The 22502-nt window shown below is 39.2% G+C and overlaps 1 protein-coding gene across 4 annotated transcripts in view; it reads right to left on the bottom strand.

Moving 5' to 3' along the window:
- UNC80 (unc-80 homolog, NALCN channel complex subunit) overlaps positions 1-22502 on the bottom strand; it is a 176419-nt gene that overhangs the window by 29759 nt on the left and 124158 nt on the right. For all 4 annotated transcript variants that reach the window (XM_058664936.1, XM_058664938.1, XM_058664937.1 and 1 more), the window contains 10 exons: positions 20529-20709; positions 19229-19497; positions 17102-17236; positions 15790-15928; positions 14756-14852; positions 11756-11926; positions 7819-7911; positions 6432-6467; positions 5886-6104; positions 1031-1231 (listed from right to left, as the gene is read on the bottom strand). In XM_058664936.1, coding sequence (XP_058520919.1) covers positions 1031-1231; positions 5886-6104; positions 6432-6467; positions 7819-7911; positions 11756-11926; positions 14756-14852; positions 15790-15928; positions 17102-17236; positions 19229-19497; positions 20529-20709 — 1541 coding nt within the window. The remainder of the gene's footprint in view (positions 1-1030; positions 1232-5885; positions 6105-6431; positions 6468-7818; positions 7912-11755; positions 11927-14755; positions 14853-15789; positions 15929-17101; positions 17237-19228; positions 19498-20528; positions 20710-22502) is intronic.

Raw genomic sequence — 22502 nt, 5'->3', positions numbered from 1 at the left:
TCAGATAGCTGTAAATCTTGGGCCAGACATTGCACAAATGTTCCACTGGGAGCACTAATTAAATAATGCTTCCAGAATAGCCATTTCTATACCACTGAAATAAATACCGCTGCACATTTATTACAGGATATAAAACTATTTGTTTTTTTTTTCAATTACTCCTTATAGCAAATAAATGTGAGAAGCACAGGTTGTTCTCTGGAAAAGTTCTGCTGACTAAAATAATAAGTGCTATATACTCTTAACAATAAGAATTCCATTGACTGTTGGGTTCTATTTGAAAGGTGAGAATATTCTGTCACTAACTAACACAAACTTGAAATCGATAATTTAGTGGATTTACCAAAATTCTGTCACTAACTAACACAAACTTGAAATCGATAATTTAGTGGATTTACCAACATGCATCAATTGAACTACCTGCTCACTAGGACTATAGTTTCCAAACTGGGCCCATATCTCTACGTAGACATGGCTTACAGGAAGATTATGAACAGATGTGCTCCAGCCACTGAGCAGGAAAAAGTAGTAAGAGTATTTACTTCATATTCTGAATTAGATGAAGAAGTAAGAATTAGGTATTTATATCAATGCTGTGAACTTCTATTTGGCTGATTATTTTAAAACTTGCCATTTCTTGGAATTGGTACCTAAAAATACAATTATATTAAATATAGCATGTTGAACAATAGTTAATTTTTCTTCTTTCCTTATTTTGTTCATGTTATATCTTACATTGTTTCAAAAGGAACTGAAGATAACTGAATTTCTTGTTTGTGTCAGAAGAAGAACATGAAAATTAAAAATGGATAGGTTTTTCAGGATGAGCACATATATTTTTAAAGAAAATATTATTTCCTCAAAATATATATTCTTATACTTAGACAGTTATAATCTTGTTAGCTATGTACACACACCAATCCAAACCTTTAAAGTTGTTCTTTTAACTCAACCATCCACTATCTTACAAAACAACCAATCTTAATTCTGAGGTTTGTCATGTCAACAGCTCACTGGGAAGCCTCCTCACCTCAAAGTGGGCATCTTGTGAATTTTGTTGAACATTCTATCCAATCTCTTTAAGATGAGGATGAGGGCCGGCCTCACGGCCTCAGCTGTCCAGTCAGTAATGGGTAGCATCTCCATGATGTAGCGCCGAAGCCCTCGGCTCTCCATTGTCTGGGTGTCGTATGGTGCCAACTTCAGAAGGGAGTGTGCAATTTCTGCCAACCTAAGATTATGTTTTGAAAGAATACATTTAAAATGTATGATGGGAAATTCTCATGCCAATCAGCTTCTTCCAATATGTCAACTGCCTGAACATGGACATTTCCCCCAATGTTTCCCAACACTCTGCTCTCCGCAGATGTATTGGTACAGTGAAACCTGCCAGTGTGTATTGATACAAAATCACAGACTATTGCAGAAACAACAGAAGAATACCACGTCCAGGACATTAAGGATAGGCCAACACACCTAGAGAGGTCCCTTCTTGGGACAGATACACACCCCCCAACCACTTGTGCATCTAAAAGTGGATCTAAACCTTCATAAACAGTAGCATCTCTATTATCTAATGTCTAGATAATCTTCATACCTTCTGAGTGCTCTCATAGCAAAGAGTCAGGATCAAAAGTACCCTATAAAAAGCAGTACTCTTTTTTTAAATTAAATTCTTCACATTCTATTTGCATCCCACTTCTTCAAAGCTGCTTATTGTACTGTCATGCACATGGATGATCATCTTGTTTTGCTGAGAGTTTAGTTTGATCGACAAAGGTAAACTGTCTAGATTGCTTTGGTTTTGGCTGCCTCCCTCTTCTTGAGTTTTCTAATTCAGTTTCATAGGGGAAGTTTCTGAGAGAAAGTGGCACTCCCTCTAAGGCTGTCTGAAGTTGCCAGTCACCAGACCAAGTGCTTTTGACCTAAATGTGTGTGTGTGTGTGTGTGTGTGTGTGTGTGTGTGTGTGTGTGTTGAAGAACGAATGGCCAAAAGGCTGGGAAAATGAGGTTTCTGGTTGTTAGTTGACTAAACAGTTTTCCAATTTCGACATGTATATTAACCATTTTTCCAACTAATACAAAGACAGTGAAATACAAAGTCTGGAAGTCAATTTCACTTAAAGTTGTACTGAGAAAACATACACAATTTTATATCATTGTCAAATAGATAAAACAGAAGAAAAGGAGAACAGAATATGTTATAAAGAGACAGCATATGCCCATTTGTGGAATTCCCTTCTATCGGTACTATATGAGTTGAGCTTTTTTTTTTTCAGAAAGGCTTATAATCTAAAAATATACCCATGACTTAAATTGTCTTTAATAAGAGTAATATGTTAATCCACTATCATCTATTATTTGAATCTTTGGCTTCAATTAGTATATGTGTAGCAAGTTGTATAAGGGATTCTATGAGAGCAGAATGGAGGAGAGGGAAACTCTATTACTATTACTTTTATTGGAGGGGCAGATACACAAGAGGAAGGAGATGAGTATCTTCTTTTTTTTCCTGTAATATCACAAAACTTCAGGATCCTGCATCCTTGTGGGGGACCCAGAAGAAGTTCTTGGGTCATGGCTTCAGATCAGTTTAGCTCTGGCTATTGTGGCTATTTGGGGAGTGAACTCCCTCTCTGGAAATCTGTCTTTCCAACACAAATTAAATAAATCTTAAAAAATTAAAGAAGCTTATATATTTTCTTTTTCATAACAGTATCAGATGGAAAATAGTATTTCTCTCTTTGCCTGTATAGAAGATAAGAATATATTATATGCAGTTGTTTAATTTCATTCACTATTTCAATGATAACAATAGGAACTGTTTAAGACATGGTCAGTTTTGCAGTCACCTCTGTGGTGCAGTAGGTTAAGCTACTATCCCATATCTGAATGCCAGTTTAAGTCCTGGCTAATGCACCTGGAAGGCAGTCAGTGATGGTCCCAAGTCTATGAGTTTCTGCCACTAACATGGGATACCCAAATCTAGTTCCAGGTGCCTGGCTTTGGTCTGGCAAAGTTCTGGTCACTGTGACCATTTGGGAATAAACCAGTGAATGGAAGATATTCTCTCCCTCTTTCACTCTCTTGTTCATTCTGACCCCCCTCTGTGTGCCACTATGCCTTTAAAAAATGAATAATTAAAAAATGATCAATGCATTTTAAGCATGAGGACAACGTTCAGTGCCGAGTTTGAGCATTATTTTATGGATTACTACCCGAGTTTCTGTATTTCCTGCTCACTTAAGAAAATCAATCTGCTTTGAGCATAACAAATTTTTTCTGTACTTTTACATGAAATATTTTTGATACAGAAACATTACCTTTGCCAATGAGAGGACAAGACACTTGCCACTTTAGAGGGAGATTGAAAGGAAGGAAGGAGGGAGTGAATTTGCGTTACTCTCCTGCTTTGGCAGTCCTGGGTTGGGTAAATGAAGTGACAAATTCCTTCCTAGCAGAGAATCTGGCCGATCAGGAATATTTTTCCTGAGAGCATTGTAATCAACCACACATTCTGCCAATGCAGGCCTATGGATTGCTTCAACACACTTTCTTAGCTCCACGTCTCTGCTTAAATCCTTTCAGCAAACGTATCCGACATCCTTTGATGACCCCATTTCTCTCTTTTTAAAGGCCAATTCTTCCCTTTCAGCATGATCGATTCTTAGGACCTTAAATACCACCGCAGTTTTCCTATATTTTTTCATTGATCTCTGACTTCTGCACAAATCCAAATGGATTCTTGATTAAGGACAAGAATCTTTAATTTTACCCGTCACCTGGTAACCACTCAAAGCTTGTGGATCCATCCCTGCTCCACAACACAGGACATCTTTTCTGGACAGAAAACGTGGTGGCCATGTCTTATCTTTATCTAAAGGTTGTTAAGATGAATGGCATCAGTGGAGTGCATCTAGTCTCCGCTTTCCATGGGGAGGAAAAATTTGCGCTCCTGTAAGCTCGTGCAGTAATTATGCTCTTGATGAAAATCATCCTGGTTCATACAAGTTGCTGCCATAGGGGAGGCCAGATAGATGCTATGAGATTCTTATAATCTGGTCATATAACCAGCAGAGACTACATTCAAATTGAAAAAGCATTGCATTGTGACAATGTAGGATATCAACTTTTTACACTGGCAAGTATCCAGACCTGTAAAATTAGCACTTTGCCATGAGGGTTTTGTTGAGACTGTTGTTCATCATGCCAATCTTTCCTCTGAATAAACACCAAATAGGAGACATTTGTCTTTTTTGGAAGTATCATTGTACAAGCTAATTGGTGTCTTTTGTCCTATTGACACTAAGATTGTGTTTGATCATTTCACTGGTGTAATAGTTTAGAAGCTCAGGTCTAATATGATATCTTACGGGTTTCATATACTGATACTTTCTTAAGAAGAAGTTATTTCCTTGCAATTTTGTCACATTTTGTAGCTTCCTAATTTACACCTTTTCTTGGTTTTATCATGCAATTTTCTAATTTGCCTCAAATAATTTATAAAATGCTAAATTAATAAATACAAGCACATGATTATGGTACTTGAAATGCTGAATTATAGCTATTTTCATATGGCTGTCTCTTATACTGTGCTGTGATAATCTTCATCACCAATTATGGCAATTTTCTATGGCAGTCTAGGTTCATGCCAGGTGAGGAGATAAATCACTTCATTGAACCTTTAACAGAAATTGACCTCTAGAGGGAGCTCCAGGCTCCTCTGACTCTTGTGGTTCCCTCCCTTCAAATACTTGAAACCAGAATGCAGAGATCCCAGGATCTCTCTCTCTCTCTCTCATCACAGAGAAAAGCAGGAGCGTTCAGAGATCCCGTGGTTACTATGGCAACGGAGCATTAACATTCCAAATTCCCCTCCCCTTGCTCTGATGCCTCCAGTCCAGCAGCTGAAATAAGCTCTTGCCTAGGAGGGTGTAGCGAGGAGTGTGAGTACTGAGTTCTCCAGGGCACTACTTGGTGATGTCCTTAGACGTTGGCATAGCAGCATTCTACTGTTCTGGTCTCTTACTTTCCTTCACTTGGTACATTCTACATTTTTTGTTACAAGATTATTTTAGAAGGAAAAAAATCAATTATCAAGAAATCTGTCAGCTTAAACAAATAGAGCTGTCATTTTTGATCATTTAACACTGTATTCTACCTTTAGGTTGATAGAAGAACTAAACTTTTCAAAACTTTCCAAACTGTTCTCTATTACAAATAGCCGTTCTATTTCCACGAATTTTTATGACCAGGTCTCTTCCTCACATACTACAGACAAAAATATTGAAATGAGCAGTAGCCTCATCCAGTTTAGACTTTTTAGCAGGACTATTTTTCAGCACTAGAAAGCTGTCATAAGCGACACATGTAAAGCAGTTTTCAGGCCCAAGCAAAATGTGGCAAAGATTTAAAACTGCCACTTCCCAACGGGGCTCAATGCTGAGGGGCAGAACATGTCATCCACTAGAGATTAGTTAGTAAGCATGTTTCATGTAAAAAAAAGCAGAAACGGGATCCTTGTGAGAAATCACAGCTGGAGAAATAAATGGTACTTTATAGAAGACTACTTTTCTAAGAATTCAGGTGATGAAATTCCCGTCATTATCTTTTATTGAGCAGCAAATCAATGGACTGTGACTTTCTACCTTAAGAACACAGTCCCCTGGTTCAGCTTGAGATAATTTTTGATGGACTGAGTGTACACCTTACCAGAATGCTCTGTATGATATAAGTCACAGAAAATAAATCATCCTGAACATCTCAAGTTTTTATTCTGGAGAGCTCCACCCACACATACATATATGCACTCAACCCAACACTCACACTTGGACACACGGCCCGGCTGTGTCCATTTTCAGGGGTAGGGAAGTCAAGGAGAGTACCTCATGTGGGACTTCACATCCAACAGCTCCAGGGCCGTGACACGGGGCTCCCCAGCCAAGTTTTGTAATATCTTCAGCCTTGGTCCACAGTGCTTATAGAATTCTGTGCAAATATTCAGCAGGGACTCCCGGGGTCTTCTGAACTCTTCTCGAGCAATCCGTTCATCCAGCTCCTCTCTGGGAAGGCCTTGTCCTTCCTCCAGCAAGTGGAGGTTTTCCCTGGGAATCATATAGGTTAGCTAGGACCCGAAAATGTACGAGAGAAGGGAATCACAATGAAGAAAATTATGGTTCCTAAAGAGTTATTGAATCCATAGGAAAAGGACACAGAGAATCTCAATCTAAGAGGCTACAGAAACTTTGCCAGCTCAGAAAAGATCATCAGGCTAAACCGTGGTGACTTCACATAAGTCACACACAGACCTGTCCAGATTTGGCATGCATGCACTGATTAAATGAAATGACGTAGAACAACAAGCCAGCTCAATAGGCAATCATGTCAAGACAGCAGAGCTGGTATCGAAATTAGAGTAAATCTTTCTGTACCTGATAAAGTGCAGTTTGGCTCCTTGCTCCTGATACCTAGGAGTCAGAAAAACCATTCTGAAAAAGTCTCAGGAAAAGAACATAGGCCCCTTGCTGGGGCTTCTTGCAAACTTTTCTGTGAGGTTAGACATTTTGTTAGGCTTACAAACATGCACATAATAATTGTAAAAGATAAGTTTTATCTTACAATAGGTTATCACCAATGCTGCAATTAGTTATTTGAGTTGATTCAATGCTATATAACTTGCTGAAAGACAGATATTATATAAAATACCCAAACTCATAATGTAATCAAAAGAAGTAAGTTCTTGAAAACTTTGAAATCTAAATTATAATTTTCACGCCATATGTTCCGTTTTAGGAGACCAGAAGATGAGACATGGCTGACTTCTTTTCACTTTGGAGACACACTGTTTCAGGAATTGAAAATTGTGTGATAAGAATTCAAGATTCTCCATGCACCATTCATCAAGTAGTTGAACTTAAGCCAACATGCTTAAAGAAGTCTCCATATATCATATTTTCTGGGGGAAACTGAGGCACAAATTAACCATATCAGCAATTTACAGCTAGGTTTGGAATATATCTTTTTAAACTTGATCTTAGCCAGAAGACTGAGAAGCGATGGAATCTACCTGTTTATTGTTCACATTAATATGTCTCATGGAGCAAGGAACTAGGTTTATACAATGATAGACACATGAAAACATGCTTCAGAGAGAGTGGAACATGAGTGAGTTTCTCTCCACTTTCTCCATGGCTACTACTTCCTATGGAGGAAGATAATTCCTGAGCTAATTTTGGGTTTGCCTTATATTAAATCTTCTTTGGAGGAAGAGGTTAAACTGTGTGTGTAGGTGCATGCTAGAGTATTCAGAGGTTAACAAAGATCAAACAAAGCAGGAAAGTGTAAACTAACATACAGGCTGAGTTATACCAAAACAAAGGAAAGAGATTGTCAGCAAACATGAAAGCATTATTTGAGGATGTAAGCCAAAACTTGATGAAATGTCTGTAGAAAACAGGGCAGACAAAAGTAGGTTCATTTTGCATAGTTTCAGGGGAATGAGAAGCCACCCCTGATTATTGTTTCATTTGCTTTTCTTTGGAGGCAAATGAAACAACACTAGAACAGTTCAAAGACCACCCAGGAGACAAAGAACAAAGAGTTTTCTCTTGAATTTCTGAAGGAAGTTTGAATTTCTCTTTGACAACCTTAAAGTAAACCTTAGTATGTTCTTGTAACTTTCAACTTGCATCTTTTCTTTGCCTTACTGAGTTTTCTTGTCATTATCAATTATTCTCAGGATTCCTTTCATTCCCAACAGTTGAAATTCAAGCTGTTTGTAATTGAGAGATCCTAGAAGAGTCAAACACAGTGAATTACCTGGTACTGAGCCCAGATGACATGGTGTGGTTAGCTGTGGTGGTTCCCTTATGACCTTGGTCACACCTGCTCATCTGTGGGGCTGTCATGGGCCTGTGACAGTGATAACAAATGTCACAACAAAGCAAGAGTGGAAAAATTTATGAAATCTTCACATTTTTAAAGCCCACATAACTTTTAAGGTAGTCTTTTTCTTTAGTTTTTTTTTTTAGATTTTATTTTAAATTACATTTATTTATTAGTACACAGAGAACAATTTTTATCAACCTAATAGATATGATTCCTAGGAAACAGTGCTACTTCCTTCTTTCCTCCCTACCTCCCTCCTTCCTTTCTTTTCCTTTTAATATTTTGTGACAATATACTTTCAATTTACTCTATATTCATAAGTTCAATGGTCCTCTAAACAAAAAGATCAGTTGCCAAATCACAAGATATCACTTTCACTCACATACGTTAAGGTGTTTTTCACATTAACTTCAACAAATCAAACATATGATATTTGTCTATTTGGGTCTGGCTTTTCTCACGAAGTATATTAGTCTCCAGTTGCATTCATTTTGTTGCAAAAGACAGGATTTGAATCCTTTTCTATGGCTGTTTGGCATTCTAGTACATTTCCTTTATCCAGTCATCAGTTTGTGGTTATTCGGGTTGATGCTACATTTGAGCTATTGTGAACTGAGTTGCCAAAAATGTGGGAGTCATATGCTGACTTCATTTCTTCTGGGTTTATTCCTGGCAGTGGGTTGTCTGGGTAGTTTCAGTGTCTTGCAAAAACAGGTTAGCTAGCTTTCACCTTTTTCTGTCACAGAATCTCTGTTCTGCCTGGCACTGGGAATGCAGCATAGATTCTCAAGGGCAAGAAGCTCATTGTTATTTAAGTCGTTTCACATTTTGGTTCTGAATATTAACTTACTATTGTTCAAATAAGACATGGAATTGAACTTCTAAATATGAACTGATTAAGAATTTCTTCTTCAATTCCACAGGTGCCAATTCACCACTCGAGTCAGTCGGTACATGGCGAAGATGCGCATGCTACTTTGGCCACCAACACCATAATCAATTCTTTTTTTCCCAAGAAACAATCAAAAACAAAAAGAATTCCTCTAGTCAAAATATAGCTAATGCTATCCAAGAAGATTGGTAAATTACTATCTATTGCAAGCCAGCAATTTAGAATATGTTTTGCATCATCCCATTTTATAAGATTTACTTTAAATATTAGGACAATTTGCTTCTGTATTGATATAAGACATAGAAAGAATGTTGTAGTTTTTAAAAATGTTGTTTTTAGCAAGTGTTTAAGATTGTTCTATGAACTTCTTAATGCTCATTTTCTATATACTGAGAGTAGCTACAAAGTCACTAAACCAACAGTCACACCAGGTCTTCTCTTCCTGTGTCTTGCTGTGGTGGGCAAAATTTAAAGATGGTTTCAAAGACCTTTGCCCCAGTGTTACTCTATTGAATATGCTACATTTCATGGAGAAGGGGAAAATACTTGGTAGGCCCAATTTAATTCCAAAGTCCCTTAATATAATGTATATTCAGTAATCCTTTAGAAGCAAAATATTTTCTCAGCTGGGGCAGGGACATTGAATCATGTGACTGAGCTAGGAACTGCTGCTGGCTGGAGGGCGGCTGGGGGTCACACAAGAGGAGTGTAGTGCTTTCTAAATGCAGAGAGTGGCACAAGGCTGATAGCAAAAAAGCAGAAGAGAACCTAAGCCTAAAGCTGCCTTAACTGGACGTGCCTAAAACCTAGCATCCACCTTGAGGTGGAGTCCTTCCCTTGACCTTAGGCTGTTTAATATAACTTATTTGTATTCATTTGAAAAGCTGAAAGAGAAAGAGAGAAAATGATAGGCAAAGTTCCCATCTCCTCGTTCACTCCCCAAATGCTCGCAACAGTTGGGGTGGATCAAGCCAAAGCAGGGAACCAGGAGTTCAATCCAGTTAATCACATGAGTGCCAGGGACCCAAGTACACGAGCCATCATCTTCTGCCTACCTGTGTGTACATTAGCAGAAAATGCAAATTGGAAATGGAGCTAAGACCTGAACCCATGCATTTGGGAGGTGATCAACCCAAACAGCAACTTACCCAAAATGCGAAATACACACCCCTGGTCAACATCGTGAATTCTATCTTATACAATCCCAAGCAGAGAACCCAGGCAAATCTACTTAGACTCCCAGAAGACAAAACTGTAGGTATTAAATGAAGTCAGTTTTAAGCCTGTAAGTTTGTGTTAACACAAAATAATAGGAAATAATAAACTCATAATAAACTTATTTATTACGCAGATAATACCAACTGTAAAACTGTGAATTTTTTTCAGGAGATACAGAAATTAGAAATTTGAAAGTGAAGAGAAGATTCTTATCTTCTTTTTGTAAAAATTCAGAAGCCGATTTTGTTGTAAGTACTACCAAAAAGTGAGGTTCCACCAAAAGAATATTAAAGGCACGGAAGTACTAAAAGCCACAGAATTGTAAATGCCAGAATTCCATTCATAACTCTCTATGGACATTTGGACATTTGAATAATTACAATTAAGTCAACTGACTTATCCTTCTCAAAGGGAATGTAAAGGATGCGGTCACCAAATTTATGTAATGTGAGAAGAAAAATTAAAATGCCCCTAGAAGGAAATTGATGGCTTGTCTCTTTTCTCTTTGTAGGAAGGGGCTAATGGGTATAGCAGGAAGTGGGTAAGCTGCATATTCCTTCTTGGGATGTTCTTCTTCCCAGGACTTTGATGAAACCATCAGCAAAGCATCAGGATTATTTCCTGTTGGGAGAAGCAGTTTGCCACACCTCTCTGTTCAAACTCGTCTTGGTTCTTCAGTTGAGGTGCATTGTAGTATAGTAATACTCTACTCATAACTTTTGCGCTATCCTCTGCTTACCGAGGTTGGCAATGTAGCTCGCGATTAGAAACTAAACACATACTGAAAGTGGAAATAACCCCTCTCACGCTCCCAGTTAGTAACGTATGCTGAAAACATCCTACCTGAGCTAAAGGGCTTCCGCTAGCCATTCTACTGACACAATATGATGGAGGTGGAGAGGGTGGTGTCTTTTGGTGTAGCTAAATCATAGACAGGATTTTGTGTTAAGTATGTGACATTTTAGACTGGTCACACAGCGTGGCAGAATGGAATGGAGGAGCAAAGACATAACTCCTGGCAAATGACATCTTTGTCTCTACCCTAGGGAAAAAATCTCCTCCCAGATAATTTAGATTGGGAGTAGAGAAGGAAAACCAGTCATAAACATTGTGTCCTGAAGCTACCTTCCCCACCTTCAGTCCATCTTTTGCACCATACTGGGTCCCCACCTGAACTCTTCTTCATTGAAGCTGAACTCCTTCTGCCTCGACACCTTTTTTCTTTTACACTTGAAATTTATTTAGGGCTAAAATCTGCCGCCAATTGACCTTCCCACTTCTAAATCTCTCAATATTCTCTCTCAGTATGATTTATATTTGTTCCGTAGAGGATTGCTAATTCCAGCATTTGAATAATACTTTGTAGTTTAGATTTGCTAGGCAGTTTTCTCAAATTATTGGCAAAAATCCACAATTCCTCACAAATATATAAAGCTTCTCACCATAAAACACTAATAAAATACTCAATAAGAGTTTAAGACATTCTCTGGGTCATAAAATAACATTACAGCTAATAAAATGTAGATCATGTTTTTACAAAAGATTTGTTGACCACAGAGTTAAACCTGTCACAGAAGTCTGGCAGGTGTGTATGAAAGTGTGTATTCAGCAAGCATGGAGAAATTACTATTTCCCCATCACTTAGGAACTGTTTGCACTTATGTGACATAAAAGGACGAGTATCTCTAAATAAAGGCTGGGTTTGTCTTGCCAGGGGATTAAACTGAAGGCTATGGGTCTTCCTGCCAAGGAGATTACCTGGTGAGGACCTCCACACTGTATAGCAGGGCCTGCAACGACGTAGCAAGGGCAGCTGTGGCAGCAATCTCCTCTCGGGCAGCAGGCACGGTCTCCACCTGGGACGTCTGCCTCTTTAGCTTTTGTAGGTAGCATGGAACTAAAGCTTCCAAGACCATCAACATTTGAAGACTTTAAGCAACAGAAAGAAAACCAAGTCATATTGCATGTCCTACTCTTGTTGATTTTGTCATATTTAGCAGCAATAAGAAAGCTGACAATTCTCCAGGGAGGTAAAGACTTCTAAGCTCCCCTTCCAACCCCACCCACATCAACTCTGTTAAAGGTGCTGCTGGAAACGTTCACCAGCATTCATTCATTTGTTCATTCAACCCTGGCTGAAAGGTGATGAATTCTGCTGCAAAGAAGCATGTGATCAAATCAGGGGACTTGGCAGTATATATATTCACAGTTGGAGGAGTAAACAGCCATCCACAGAAGCAGGCTTCAGAATCTTCAACAAAGCTTCTATTCAGGAATTTTCCAAGGGTGATTTTTCTAGCCAAGGCTATTTTAAGGAAACAAAAAACCCTTTCCTCGGAGGCTATCTTTCTAAAGCTTAAGCGCGTTTATGGCAAGAGTCTGCGGTGATTACATCCGACGGTGTCTGTTTATGGGGTGAATGGATGCCAATCGCTGCACAAGATCCACACTCGATTTAGAATGAGGATGTCAGAAAGATCATCTCAAAGGGAAAGTAGGAACTGAATAGTTCTATGCAAAATTAATTTTTCCTTTTTAAAACTGTAAGTGCATGACATAAACATAAATCTCTTGTTGGGATGTTCCCCCCAGTGGAGTCCAGTTTATGAACTGTGGGTTCTGAAAAATGATGCTGAGTGCTTGCCATCCTGGAGAACATCTACTCTCCTGCCTACAGACAGCAAGCACATGCTGCTATGGCTATTACCAACACTGAGTGTCAGTTTCTGGTAAGTTTTCTCAGAATACATGTTCTGGTTACAGGAATTAAAAATGTTCTGAATTTAACGGATATACAGCAGGCTGATGAGGCTCTAAAGTCTAACTACCTCTTGGACAACTTAAAAATGATTCAGACTATCACTATCCTGCTTCCTGTGAGAATGAAGAACCGTGTTGCAGACTGTCCTATGAAAAAGGCTGGACAATTGACAGAATAATGAAGGTAGCATATAGAAGCTAAAGCTTCCAGGTACTTTTTTTTTGGAGAGACCAAGCTTTTGAAGAAAAGGTGGCTTATTCCATTTATCCCGGCAATATACAGGACATTCCTCCTCTAGGTATTGGTTAACGTAGAAATCACACATCATATTGTTGATGGTGAAAGCTGACATCATGACCTTGGAAAGCTTTCTATGTGCACAATGATATATACAAAAACATTCAATGCAGCTGTATTTGCAAAAGCTTCAAACTGAATATAAGTGACTGCAAAAAAAACATTACTCAGGGCAATGCACACAATGAAATAATATCCATGAATGAAAAAGAACAAACTGTTGTTATACAAAGTTATATGGGTGAATTCTTAAAATAATGTTGAGTAGTGGAAGCCAGATATTTAAAACCCCCTACTATATTATTTTATTTAAATGGAGTTCAGAAATAAATAAAGAAGCTTTGCCATATTGGAGATCAAGGTAAGAGTACCTCCGCTGTCTGATTTTGAGATTTGAGTAGCAGTTAAATAGATATGATAATTTTAAGATCATTTATGAGTCTATAAAATTATCAACTTGAAACATTCTTTATGAATATTACACTTAAATAAAATATATTTCTATATTTTTATTTTTAAACTTATTTGAAAGACACACAAAGAAATTCCATTCACTGGTTCATTGCTCAAAATCCCAAAACAGCCTGGAATGGGCCCAAACCAGGAGCCACGAACTCAAGCTTGGTCACTCACATGGGTGTCAGGATATATTGAGACGTCACCTTCTGCTTCTCCAGTGAGTATATCAGCAGGGATCTGGATCAGAATCTTCCACTGGCAGATTCACTTCCCAAACCCCTGCAATAGTCATGACTGGCCCAAGCTGAAGTCAGGAGCATGGAACTGAATTCAAGCCTTCCATATGGATGTCACATGGATGCCAGTGATTAAATTACTTGAGTCCCTGCCTGTTGCTTCCCAGGGTACACATGAGCAGGAAGATGGAATTAGAAGTGGAGACAGGACTTGAACCCATGAACTTCAACATGGGATGTGGGCATTTCAAGTGGCATCTTAAATTCTAGACCAAACATCCACCACCCCGTCATTTGTGAGGACAAAATGTTGGAAATTTTGCATGGCAAGAGCATTTCTTAGTCATTCATCATGTTTCATTATAGTAAGAATAGGTAATTGTTGTAAGTATTGGCTTTTCTTTGACTATTACTCATTCTAGTGTAGGAGAGAAGAAAGGAACCCGAGGGATTAATGAATGAAGACATATTGTTGGTAATTGATTTGGCTTCTTCCTTTCTGGAAGAGGTGACTGACAGACTAGGACTATCAATAGAGACATGAGATGCACATATCAGAACAAAGCCAGGATCTTGTCATTCGGGTAACACCACCCTGTTTTTTTGGATTCCTTGCACTTGTTAAAATGAATGGAAGATTTATCCTGTTACCTTCCGAGTGACAGGAATTCTGATAGATTTTCAAGATGTATTTTCCTAATGAGTTTTGGTGTCTGTTATGACATTTTGTTCACTACTAATCTATGTGACTTTTGTAATCTATGTGAAGAAAATATTTTCCAAAAAGACAAAACATTTTGAACTCTATATAAATTTCAAATAATGAGAATTTACTGTTTTCAAGGGCTTCTGCTGTGACAAGTTTCTACAAGTTAATCTCTAAAAAATTAATTTTCAGAATACTACTAACTAATGTTAGCAAATGGAATCTTTGTGTTTGTTTCATTTTCTTTTCTTGTCATAAGTGTTTATCAAAGGCATGGACCAAAGAGCTGTAGCAGTCACCTTCTGAATGATTCAGGGGCGTATGCCACCACTGTAACACAGAGTTTAATGGCTTCACTGATAGAGAAAGTCAGATCTTCATTCCCATAGCAGAAATCTAAAAAGACAGAAAACCACAGCACACAATTAGAGTGGATTCCTATGGGAATCAAGGAAAGCCTATTAATCCTAAAACCATTTTCTCAGTCATAACTTGTAGGATTTTCTTTGTTAAATTTATTTTTAAAAAATCTATCTTTCCATCTATCTCCTTAAAAGGCAGAGTGACAGAGAGGAAGATACAGAGAGTGAAATCTTGCATTTGTTGGATTACTCCCCAAAGGACCTCAACAGCTGGAGTTAGACCAGGTCAAATCCATAAGCCAGGAACACCATCGTGCTCTTACATGTATGTGTCAGTGGCCCAAGCACTTGAGTCATCATCAGCTGCCTCTCCAGGTACAAGAACAGACTTGGATCAGTAGTGAGGCAGCCAGGACTTGAAAGGGCAGTATGATATGCAAGGCCAGCATTGCAAGTGGCACCTTAACCCACTGCACCACAGCAGCTTCAGGTTTTATAATTAGACTGTGAAAACTATCAATTTTTCATGTAAAGGAAATGAAAATCTGCTTCTTACTTTTAAATGACAAGATTAAAAAAGAAAAGTGGTGCTTTTTTGGGTGTATGCATGTGGAGAATAGTTTTAAAAGTATTATCTTATAGTGGACTTCAAAAAACAATTGTATGAGTTTTTATATTTGAATTATCTCTAGTTCTACACATTTTATTTCAGAGGGCATTCACTTAGAACACCCAGGATAACCTAACTTTCTGAAAGTGGCATTACTTCACTTAAATATAATTCCCATGGCAGAGAACTCCTTCATCTTCAGGATGCACAAAAAGAAAATTAGAAAAAAAGGAGACAAAAGATTGTACATGTTCAATTTGTATCACTGTTCCACTTTCTTCTGTCTTTATTAAAATGGATTTTTAAAAAACAATTACAATGAGAAAAATAATGCTAAGGAAGATAGTTTCTTAACTTTTACCTAATGACTTCAGAGGCTTCTCGGCTTTGACCAGCTCCAAGATATCTAGTATGTCAGTCGTCTCCCCCTCCAGGGACTGCAGCAAGTCAAACAGGCATTGTGCAGACACTCCTTTGCTGGGCCCATTATTGACAGCATCCTGTATATAAATTTTGTTAATTGGCTCTATCTCAATATTAATACATTTTTGATCATGAATACAAACTCTTTTTATTAACTTTATTATGTACAATAATTGCAAAAGTGAAACTTAGCCCCTAATCAGTGTCTTTAATGCAGATGCTAGACACCATCAGGTCTCATTCTTCTTGGCTCCTCCATTAAAGTGTCCTTGCCCCACCTTTTGATAGCACTAAAGTTAACTGCATTGTGGCAGTGGTTGGCTCCAAGGTTCTAACCACTATACTCAAGAGGTCATTTGCTTCTTCAGTAGAATACATTTTGATGGCCAGTACTATCTCGAGGGTTTCCAGTTAGGGAAATTTTAGGTGTGGACCAAAAAATAACTACCACCTGAATGGAGATGCTAGACTGAAGGGAGGCCCACTTGGCCATTATAACAATTCCCTGAATAACACAGTAGCACTGGCCACTCAGAGGAAGGTTGTACACCTCACTGACCAGTCAGCAACTTGGACATGTGTTGAACATTTACCCTTCATTCCCATCTTCAGTTTATAAGAATCTTTTACCTTTAGTTCCTGTGGCTGTCTGAGAATTAAGTGACAGCAGCCCAGATCCTTTGCTTTGTGTTTTGCAAATAAATGTCTAATGTCTTCCACCACCCCAATGGAGTGACTGGCTTTCTGTGCTTCAGATGAAGATATAAATTCCATAGCAACTTTCTCAATGAGGTTAGAAGGCTGTTCTGAAGTATCATTTGGTATAGAGATTACACAATCCTGCATCCTGCAATACTATTGCATAACTTTGCAGTGGTACACCTGACTCTTAGGTAATTGACATAAAATGGTCAAGACCTGATTGATAACTGGCAGCTTGCTTAATTTTTTCCTACTTAATATCAACCAGCAAAACCCAGACATGCATTACTACTGAATCACATAATATATGCTACCGCTGGTTAGACTCCCCATGGCTTAGCTAGCCAGCAGCTTCCAACTGGAGAATATCTGAATGTCATTGTTTCTTCTCTGAAAAGACTTTCGCTCCCCTATCTGCTTCTATGGCTCTGGCAAAACACAAGGGACAGCAGGAATGTTTTACTAATTACATATTGAGAGCTCTGAATAAATAACTTTTGCTTCTCTCACGTGGTTGATCTTCATTTATTTCCATAGAGCTTACTCACAGGAAACTCCAGTAGAGGGGCCACACTAGCAAACAGCTGCAGCACAAAGGGCTTCCGGTGTAGAATGTAGAACTGGTGGCAAGCAAATTCAATGGCTTGACGCAACTGGGGATTGCTCTCATAGTCAGAGTAGACCTATGGAAAAGTGCCACAGATTCAAAAAACGACTTTACAACTTATTGAAATTGTACTTGCTTTAACAACTCACACCCATGGGAAGCATGGAGGTATACGGCTAATTTCATGAACTGATAGACTGGAGAGTAAAATGGAATAGATTTTCTTGAGAGAAATTTATTACTGTCCATACAAATACTAAGCATCTAAGTATAAGAGGAAGTTCTTGAATAGTATTTGTCTAAAAAAAAAGAACTAGATGAATGTACAAGGCATGTGTCCAAGAGTCCCTGTTCTAAGATTGTTTATAATAGTGGAAAACTTGAATCAACTTTAAGTATTCATAAATGATGACTGGTTAAGTGAATTATGTTATATTGAACAATGGAATACAGAGTGGTTATTAAAATAATGCTCTAGAGCTATATAGAGCTATTTATAAAATCTGCCTTAATATTCTTTGTATTCCACAAAAATAATAGGTTACAAATTTGAATATATGGCATAATCCAACTTTTGTTTAAAGATTAACACATACACAAACATACGAACACCCCCAGAAAAAAAAATGAGCAAGAATGTAAGTGGGGTGTGTGGAAGGGAGTGCCAGAATTTTCAGCAAGTATATACGATAAGTATCTAAGAGGAAGTAGTACATGTGAAGTTTATTTGCTTTTTAAACTTTGTTTGGCTTCTGAACATTGCAATCAGCATAACTGCTTTCAGTAACTGATTAAAGTTAGAGAAAATTGCAAGGGAATAAGGCACAGTCTTGCAATAGAAGTGAATTTCCTCATAGGCTGAACAAACTATACTTTGCACAAGTGTTTATTATGTTCGTAATTTTTATTAACTTTGCTAAAACAGAGAATGAGAGTGAGCTCCCAGATCCTACTTGAATTGTGTTGAGTACTCCTACATGTAGTTACATATCCATGAGACATTTCTCTGCTTTTTACAACTTATTTTACTGATTGGCAAAAGCAGTTATATTCATTATAAAGTTTAGAAATGTAAAAACAAGTAAGATCATCTATAGTCCTTCCTCTCAGATAACTATTGTTTATACTTCTTGAAAATTCTGGCACTCCCTCACACATTCTCTAACAGGTTGGATTATGCCATACATTCAAATTTGAAACTTATTAATTTCATATGATATTAAAAATATTGAGGAACCGGTGCAGTGAGCAGGCTAATCCACTGCTGGTAACATCAGCATCCCACACAGGTTCCAGTTCACGTCCCAGCAGCTTCTGTTGATTCACCTCCTTGCTTATGGCCTGGGAAGGTAGTGGAGGATGGCACAAATCCTTGGGACTCTGTACCACATGGGAGACCTGGAAGAAGCTTATTGCTCCTGACACATTGGCTCTGCTCTGGTTATTGTGGTCATTTGGGGAGTGAACCAGTGAATGGAAGATTCTCTCTCTCTCTGCCTTCCCTTTCGTGTGTGTAAAATATCTGCCTTTCAAATAAAAATGTATCTTTAAAAAAGAGAATATTGTAGGCATATTCCTGATAAATTGCCTCCTCCAGCTCTTTCTAATCACATGTAGTGGCAGTGAAAGTTTCTGGTCAGAGAGCAGTCAAGGAATCTCTGGGAAGAAACAGCTGTATATTTACCATACATGGCTTACCGAGTGGTTCTCGAACTCTTTACAGCATCAGAATGATCTGTAGGTCTTTGTTAGAAGTACAGATCCCAACCCCAGCTAGTGGTTTGAGATTGGGCCCAAGAACGTGCATTTTTACAGAGTTGCCAAGCAGTGCTGAGACTGCAGATCGGGGGAGATAGACATTTTGAGAAGCCCTGGCCTAGTATTGGGTGGGCCTACCCAGGATGCGATATCTCAGGATAGAAATGTATGTTGCAAGCTTCTGAAATTTGTAGGGAAGCTTCTGTGGTGACAAGAAAAGATAACACAGTATTACTAGTGACCTTGTTGAACTGTTGCCCGGGAGTCCTAGGGCTACCTTTCCGGGGCCTGAGAGGAGGGGCATAAGCACCTGCAGCATGGTGGGAAGAATCCACTGGTAGCCGCTGAGAGAGAAGAGGTGGTTGAAGTGCACCGCGGTGTTGATGACAGTGGCAGCATACTGCCTGAGCAGGGCACTGTCTTCCGGGTGGAGGATGAGAGCCCCGTTAAACACATTGAGAAACAGCATGATTTCGTCTCCCCAGGGGAACTCGCTAGGCATGCCCAGGAACATCTCCTCCAGCAGCTGGATCCACAGGCTCTTCTGAAGAGTGTCAAGGCCAAACAGCTCCTTTCCAGCTGTGAGAATGTGAAATGGCAGACATAGGATTAGCCCCTCGCCAGCCCTGGGAGTCGAAGTTTCATCTTGCATGCCTTACAGCTCTGGCATGTGAAGATTCGCTGCTCAGACTCTTTCCAGCACACATGGCTGGCATTAGTCTGACACTTCTTGGATCTCAAAACACTTTCATTGTCACCTCTGATCTAACTCTGGGCAAGGCAGGGTAGGCTTTTGCAGCATTTTGGCTACTAAAAAAAACCTGTGCAGTTGAGAAAAAAAATCACTTATCCCAGACAGAAAATGGCAGGACTGGGAATAGCATTTGGCTTCCTAACTACCAATCAGACCAGAATTCTTGACACCTTGCTCTGTAGCTTTCAGATGAGGGCAGGAGGCGTAGGGTGCTAATTTAAATTAATTGCCCCCAATTAACAACCGAGTCAATGAATCAAGGCTCCAAATGAATCCCTTCTCCAGTTTCTCTCTGTGGTTTCAGAATAATTTATAGTGTACTGATTTCAAATGTTGAATTCCACGTGCTTTCAAGACAATATGTCTTCATGTAACCTATATCCCATCAATCTCAAGATCATTTTCATCCTCTCAAAATATTACCTCAGGTCTCTTTTGGTAAATTCATTCCTCTTCCCATTTCAGAAGAAACTGTTGCTCTGATTCCCAAGCATGGGTCACCTCTCTTTGAACTTCATATAAATGTGTGTTCTTCACTTACTCTCATCCTGCTCTCCCATGCCACACCCAGCTTACTTCCTTCAACTGCTGAAGTTTCGCCTAGAGCAGTCATCTTGGCATTTGGTGCTCAGCCAAGCAGCATCAGCACCAAGACACAGGCCCCTGGACTCTGCGCCGAAATCCCAAGGGACCCTTCAAACTGTTTGAACAGACCCACAAGAAAACTTTAAATGCACATGCACGCTGGGAGCCACTGCTTTAAAGACAGTCTGCTGATGAGAACGCTTGCTAGTTGAGAACAAATCTAGGAGAGGGGCAAAAGCCAGGACTGGGAACATGAGAACTTTCTTGATACCTTGAGGGTCACTGAAGAGCGAAAACTCTGCGTCAATGGCACTTCTGGGGAACGAAGGCAGCCGGAGGAGGTCTTCCTGTAGCATGGACACGTGCGACTGTTTGTGGGCTGTGGGGATCTTCTGGGTCAGGGAGATGAGGAACAACACCCTCCCGACCTCCTCCAGCTTCCGGGTGAACACCTAGTGGACAACAAAGGCAGGCAGCAGACAGAAGAAGAAATTGCTTAATCAGGCTGATAAAATGAAAGTGGGGTGGGAAGATCAGGGAGTGAAAGAAGATAAAGCAGACAATGGTTCATTGAATCTGTTCCTCCACGTGTTTACTCTATAGAAGGAAGAACACAAAGCTAGCATTGTTAACAACAGCAAAATGCTCCCTGGAGCCCATTCATTTGGATGTCACAGTAAGCAGACTTTCTCCATCATGGTCCCAGACAGTTCCAATTGCTTCTACTATTTCCTCAGAAGCCTTAAGCTATTTCTTGGCAGTTTTGTATTTCTCTCTCTCTTAAAAAAACAAAACAAAAAACAAAAAAACAAACCATTCATGGGATTCAGAAAAAAATCTATCTCAGCACAAAACCTGATGGGCCCTAGAGGTGTGCCCTCTTGAGGCCTGGGATTGGATGGTCTCAAGTGGGGCTTCTGTCCACTCTCTCATTCCTTGTCTCTTGATGGTCAGTGGCTAGGGGATGGGATTAGAGAGGTCATAAGCAGTTAGCAGCTGCTGAGGAAGTTTCTGAGCTAGACCTCCGGCCTCCAAATTGTCACCTTCTTGGGACTTAGAAGTCTTGGGCCTGTGGCCTGCAGTGCTCCTTGAACATGAATTTCATCTCATTGGATTCTTTTGAAAGGTGTTCTGAAACGTGATAAACACACATGTACATGTATATACAAAGCCCACAGCCCCACACAGATACACAGAAGGCACTATTATTGACTGGGGTTTTACTTACCTTGCTGTTACATGGGCTGGAATATTTCGGTAGAATCATTTTAGATTAAAAAAAATGATACTATAATTTTGCCTAAATTCTCATACCTTGCAATATATTCAGTGTGTGTTTTTTAAAGATTTATTTTTAATTTTTTTAAAAAGTCAGACATACAGAGAGAAGGAGAGACAGAGAAGAAGATCCTCCATTCAATGATTCACTCCCCAAGTGGCCACAATGGCTGCAGCTGAGCCAATCTGAAGTCAGGAACCTGGAGCCTCCTCGGGGTCTCCCATGCAGGTGCAGGACCCCATGGTCTTGGGCTGTCCTTGACTGCCCTCCCAGATCACAAGCAGGGATCTGGATGGGAAGCAGGGCCACTGGGACATGGGCCCCACAAGGGATCCCCAGCTAATATAAGGTGGAGACCCTAGCCACTGTGCCACCATACTGGGCCCAGTGTTTTCTTTTTTAGGTATAATTTGGTAGTTAATGATAGCTATAATTTTAACTACCAAAATAGCCATTCCATGCCATTTTAGTCAACTCATAAAGAGATCTTTTATTTATTTTTTTTTTTTTGGCTAGTTTGATACCAAATTGTCAGATGCAGGAAAAGATCAAATGTCCTGAATTTCTTAAAATTCTTAAGAATGGATATAATTTATAGACAGCATCATCACTTCGTGTTGAGAATTGTGTCCTAAGGTAGTGTTTTGCAAGCAGAGATTTCCTTAACCTTAACATCTAAGTTGACAGTAGCTGTCAGAACATTATTTTGCTCCTCAGTATTAAACCCAAGTACAACTGACTGAGTCTACTCCTATTTTACAGGAAGTTTCTAACGTCGGATCTGTGGTCAGTGGCAGAATGAGGAAACTTGAGTGCAAATCTTGGGACCTGAGTTCAATGCTTTTGTCAGATATGTGACACTGGCCACTCTTACTTCTTTGTCCAGTTAGTATGGATCTCTGGGGTAACCTTTTTGTAGCTACATTATATATACTTCTATCATGTGCAAAAACGTACTTCCTCACT

Source organism: Ochotona princeps, chromosome 5 (assembly GCF_030435755.1).
Source record: "Ochotona princeps isolate mOchPri1 chromosome 5, mOchPri1.hap1, whole genome shotgun sequence".
Classification (NCBI taxonomy): domain Eukaryota; kingdom Metazoa; phylum Chordata; class Mammalia; order Lagomorpha; family Ochotonidae; genus Ochotona; species Ochotona princeps.
This window is presented reverse-complemented; position numbering and strand designations above follow the sequence as displayed.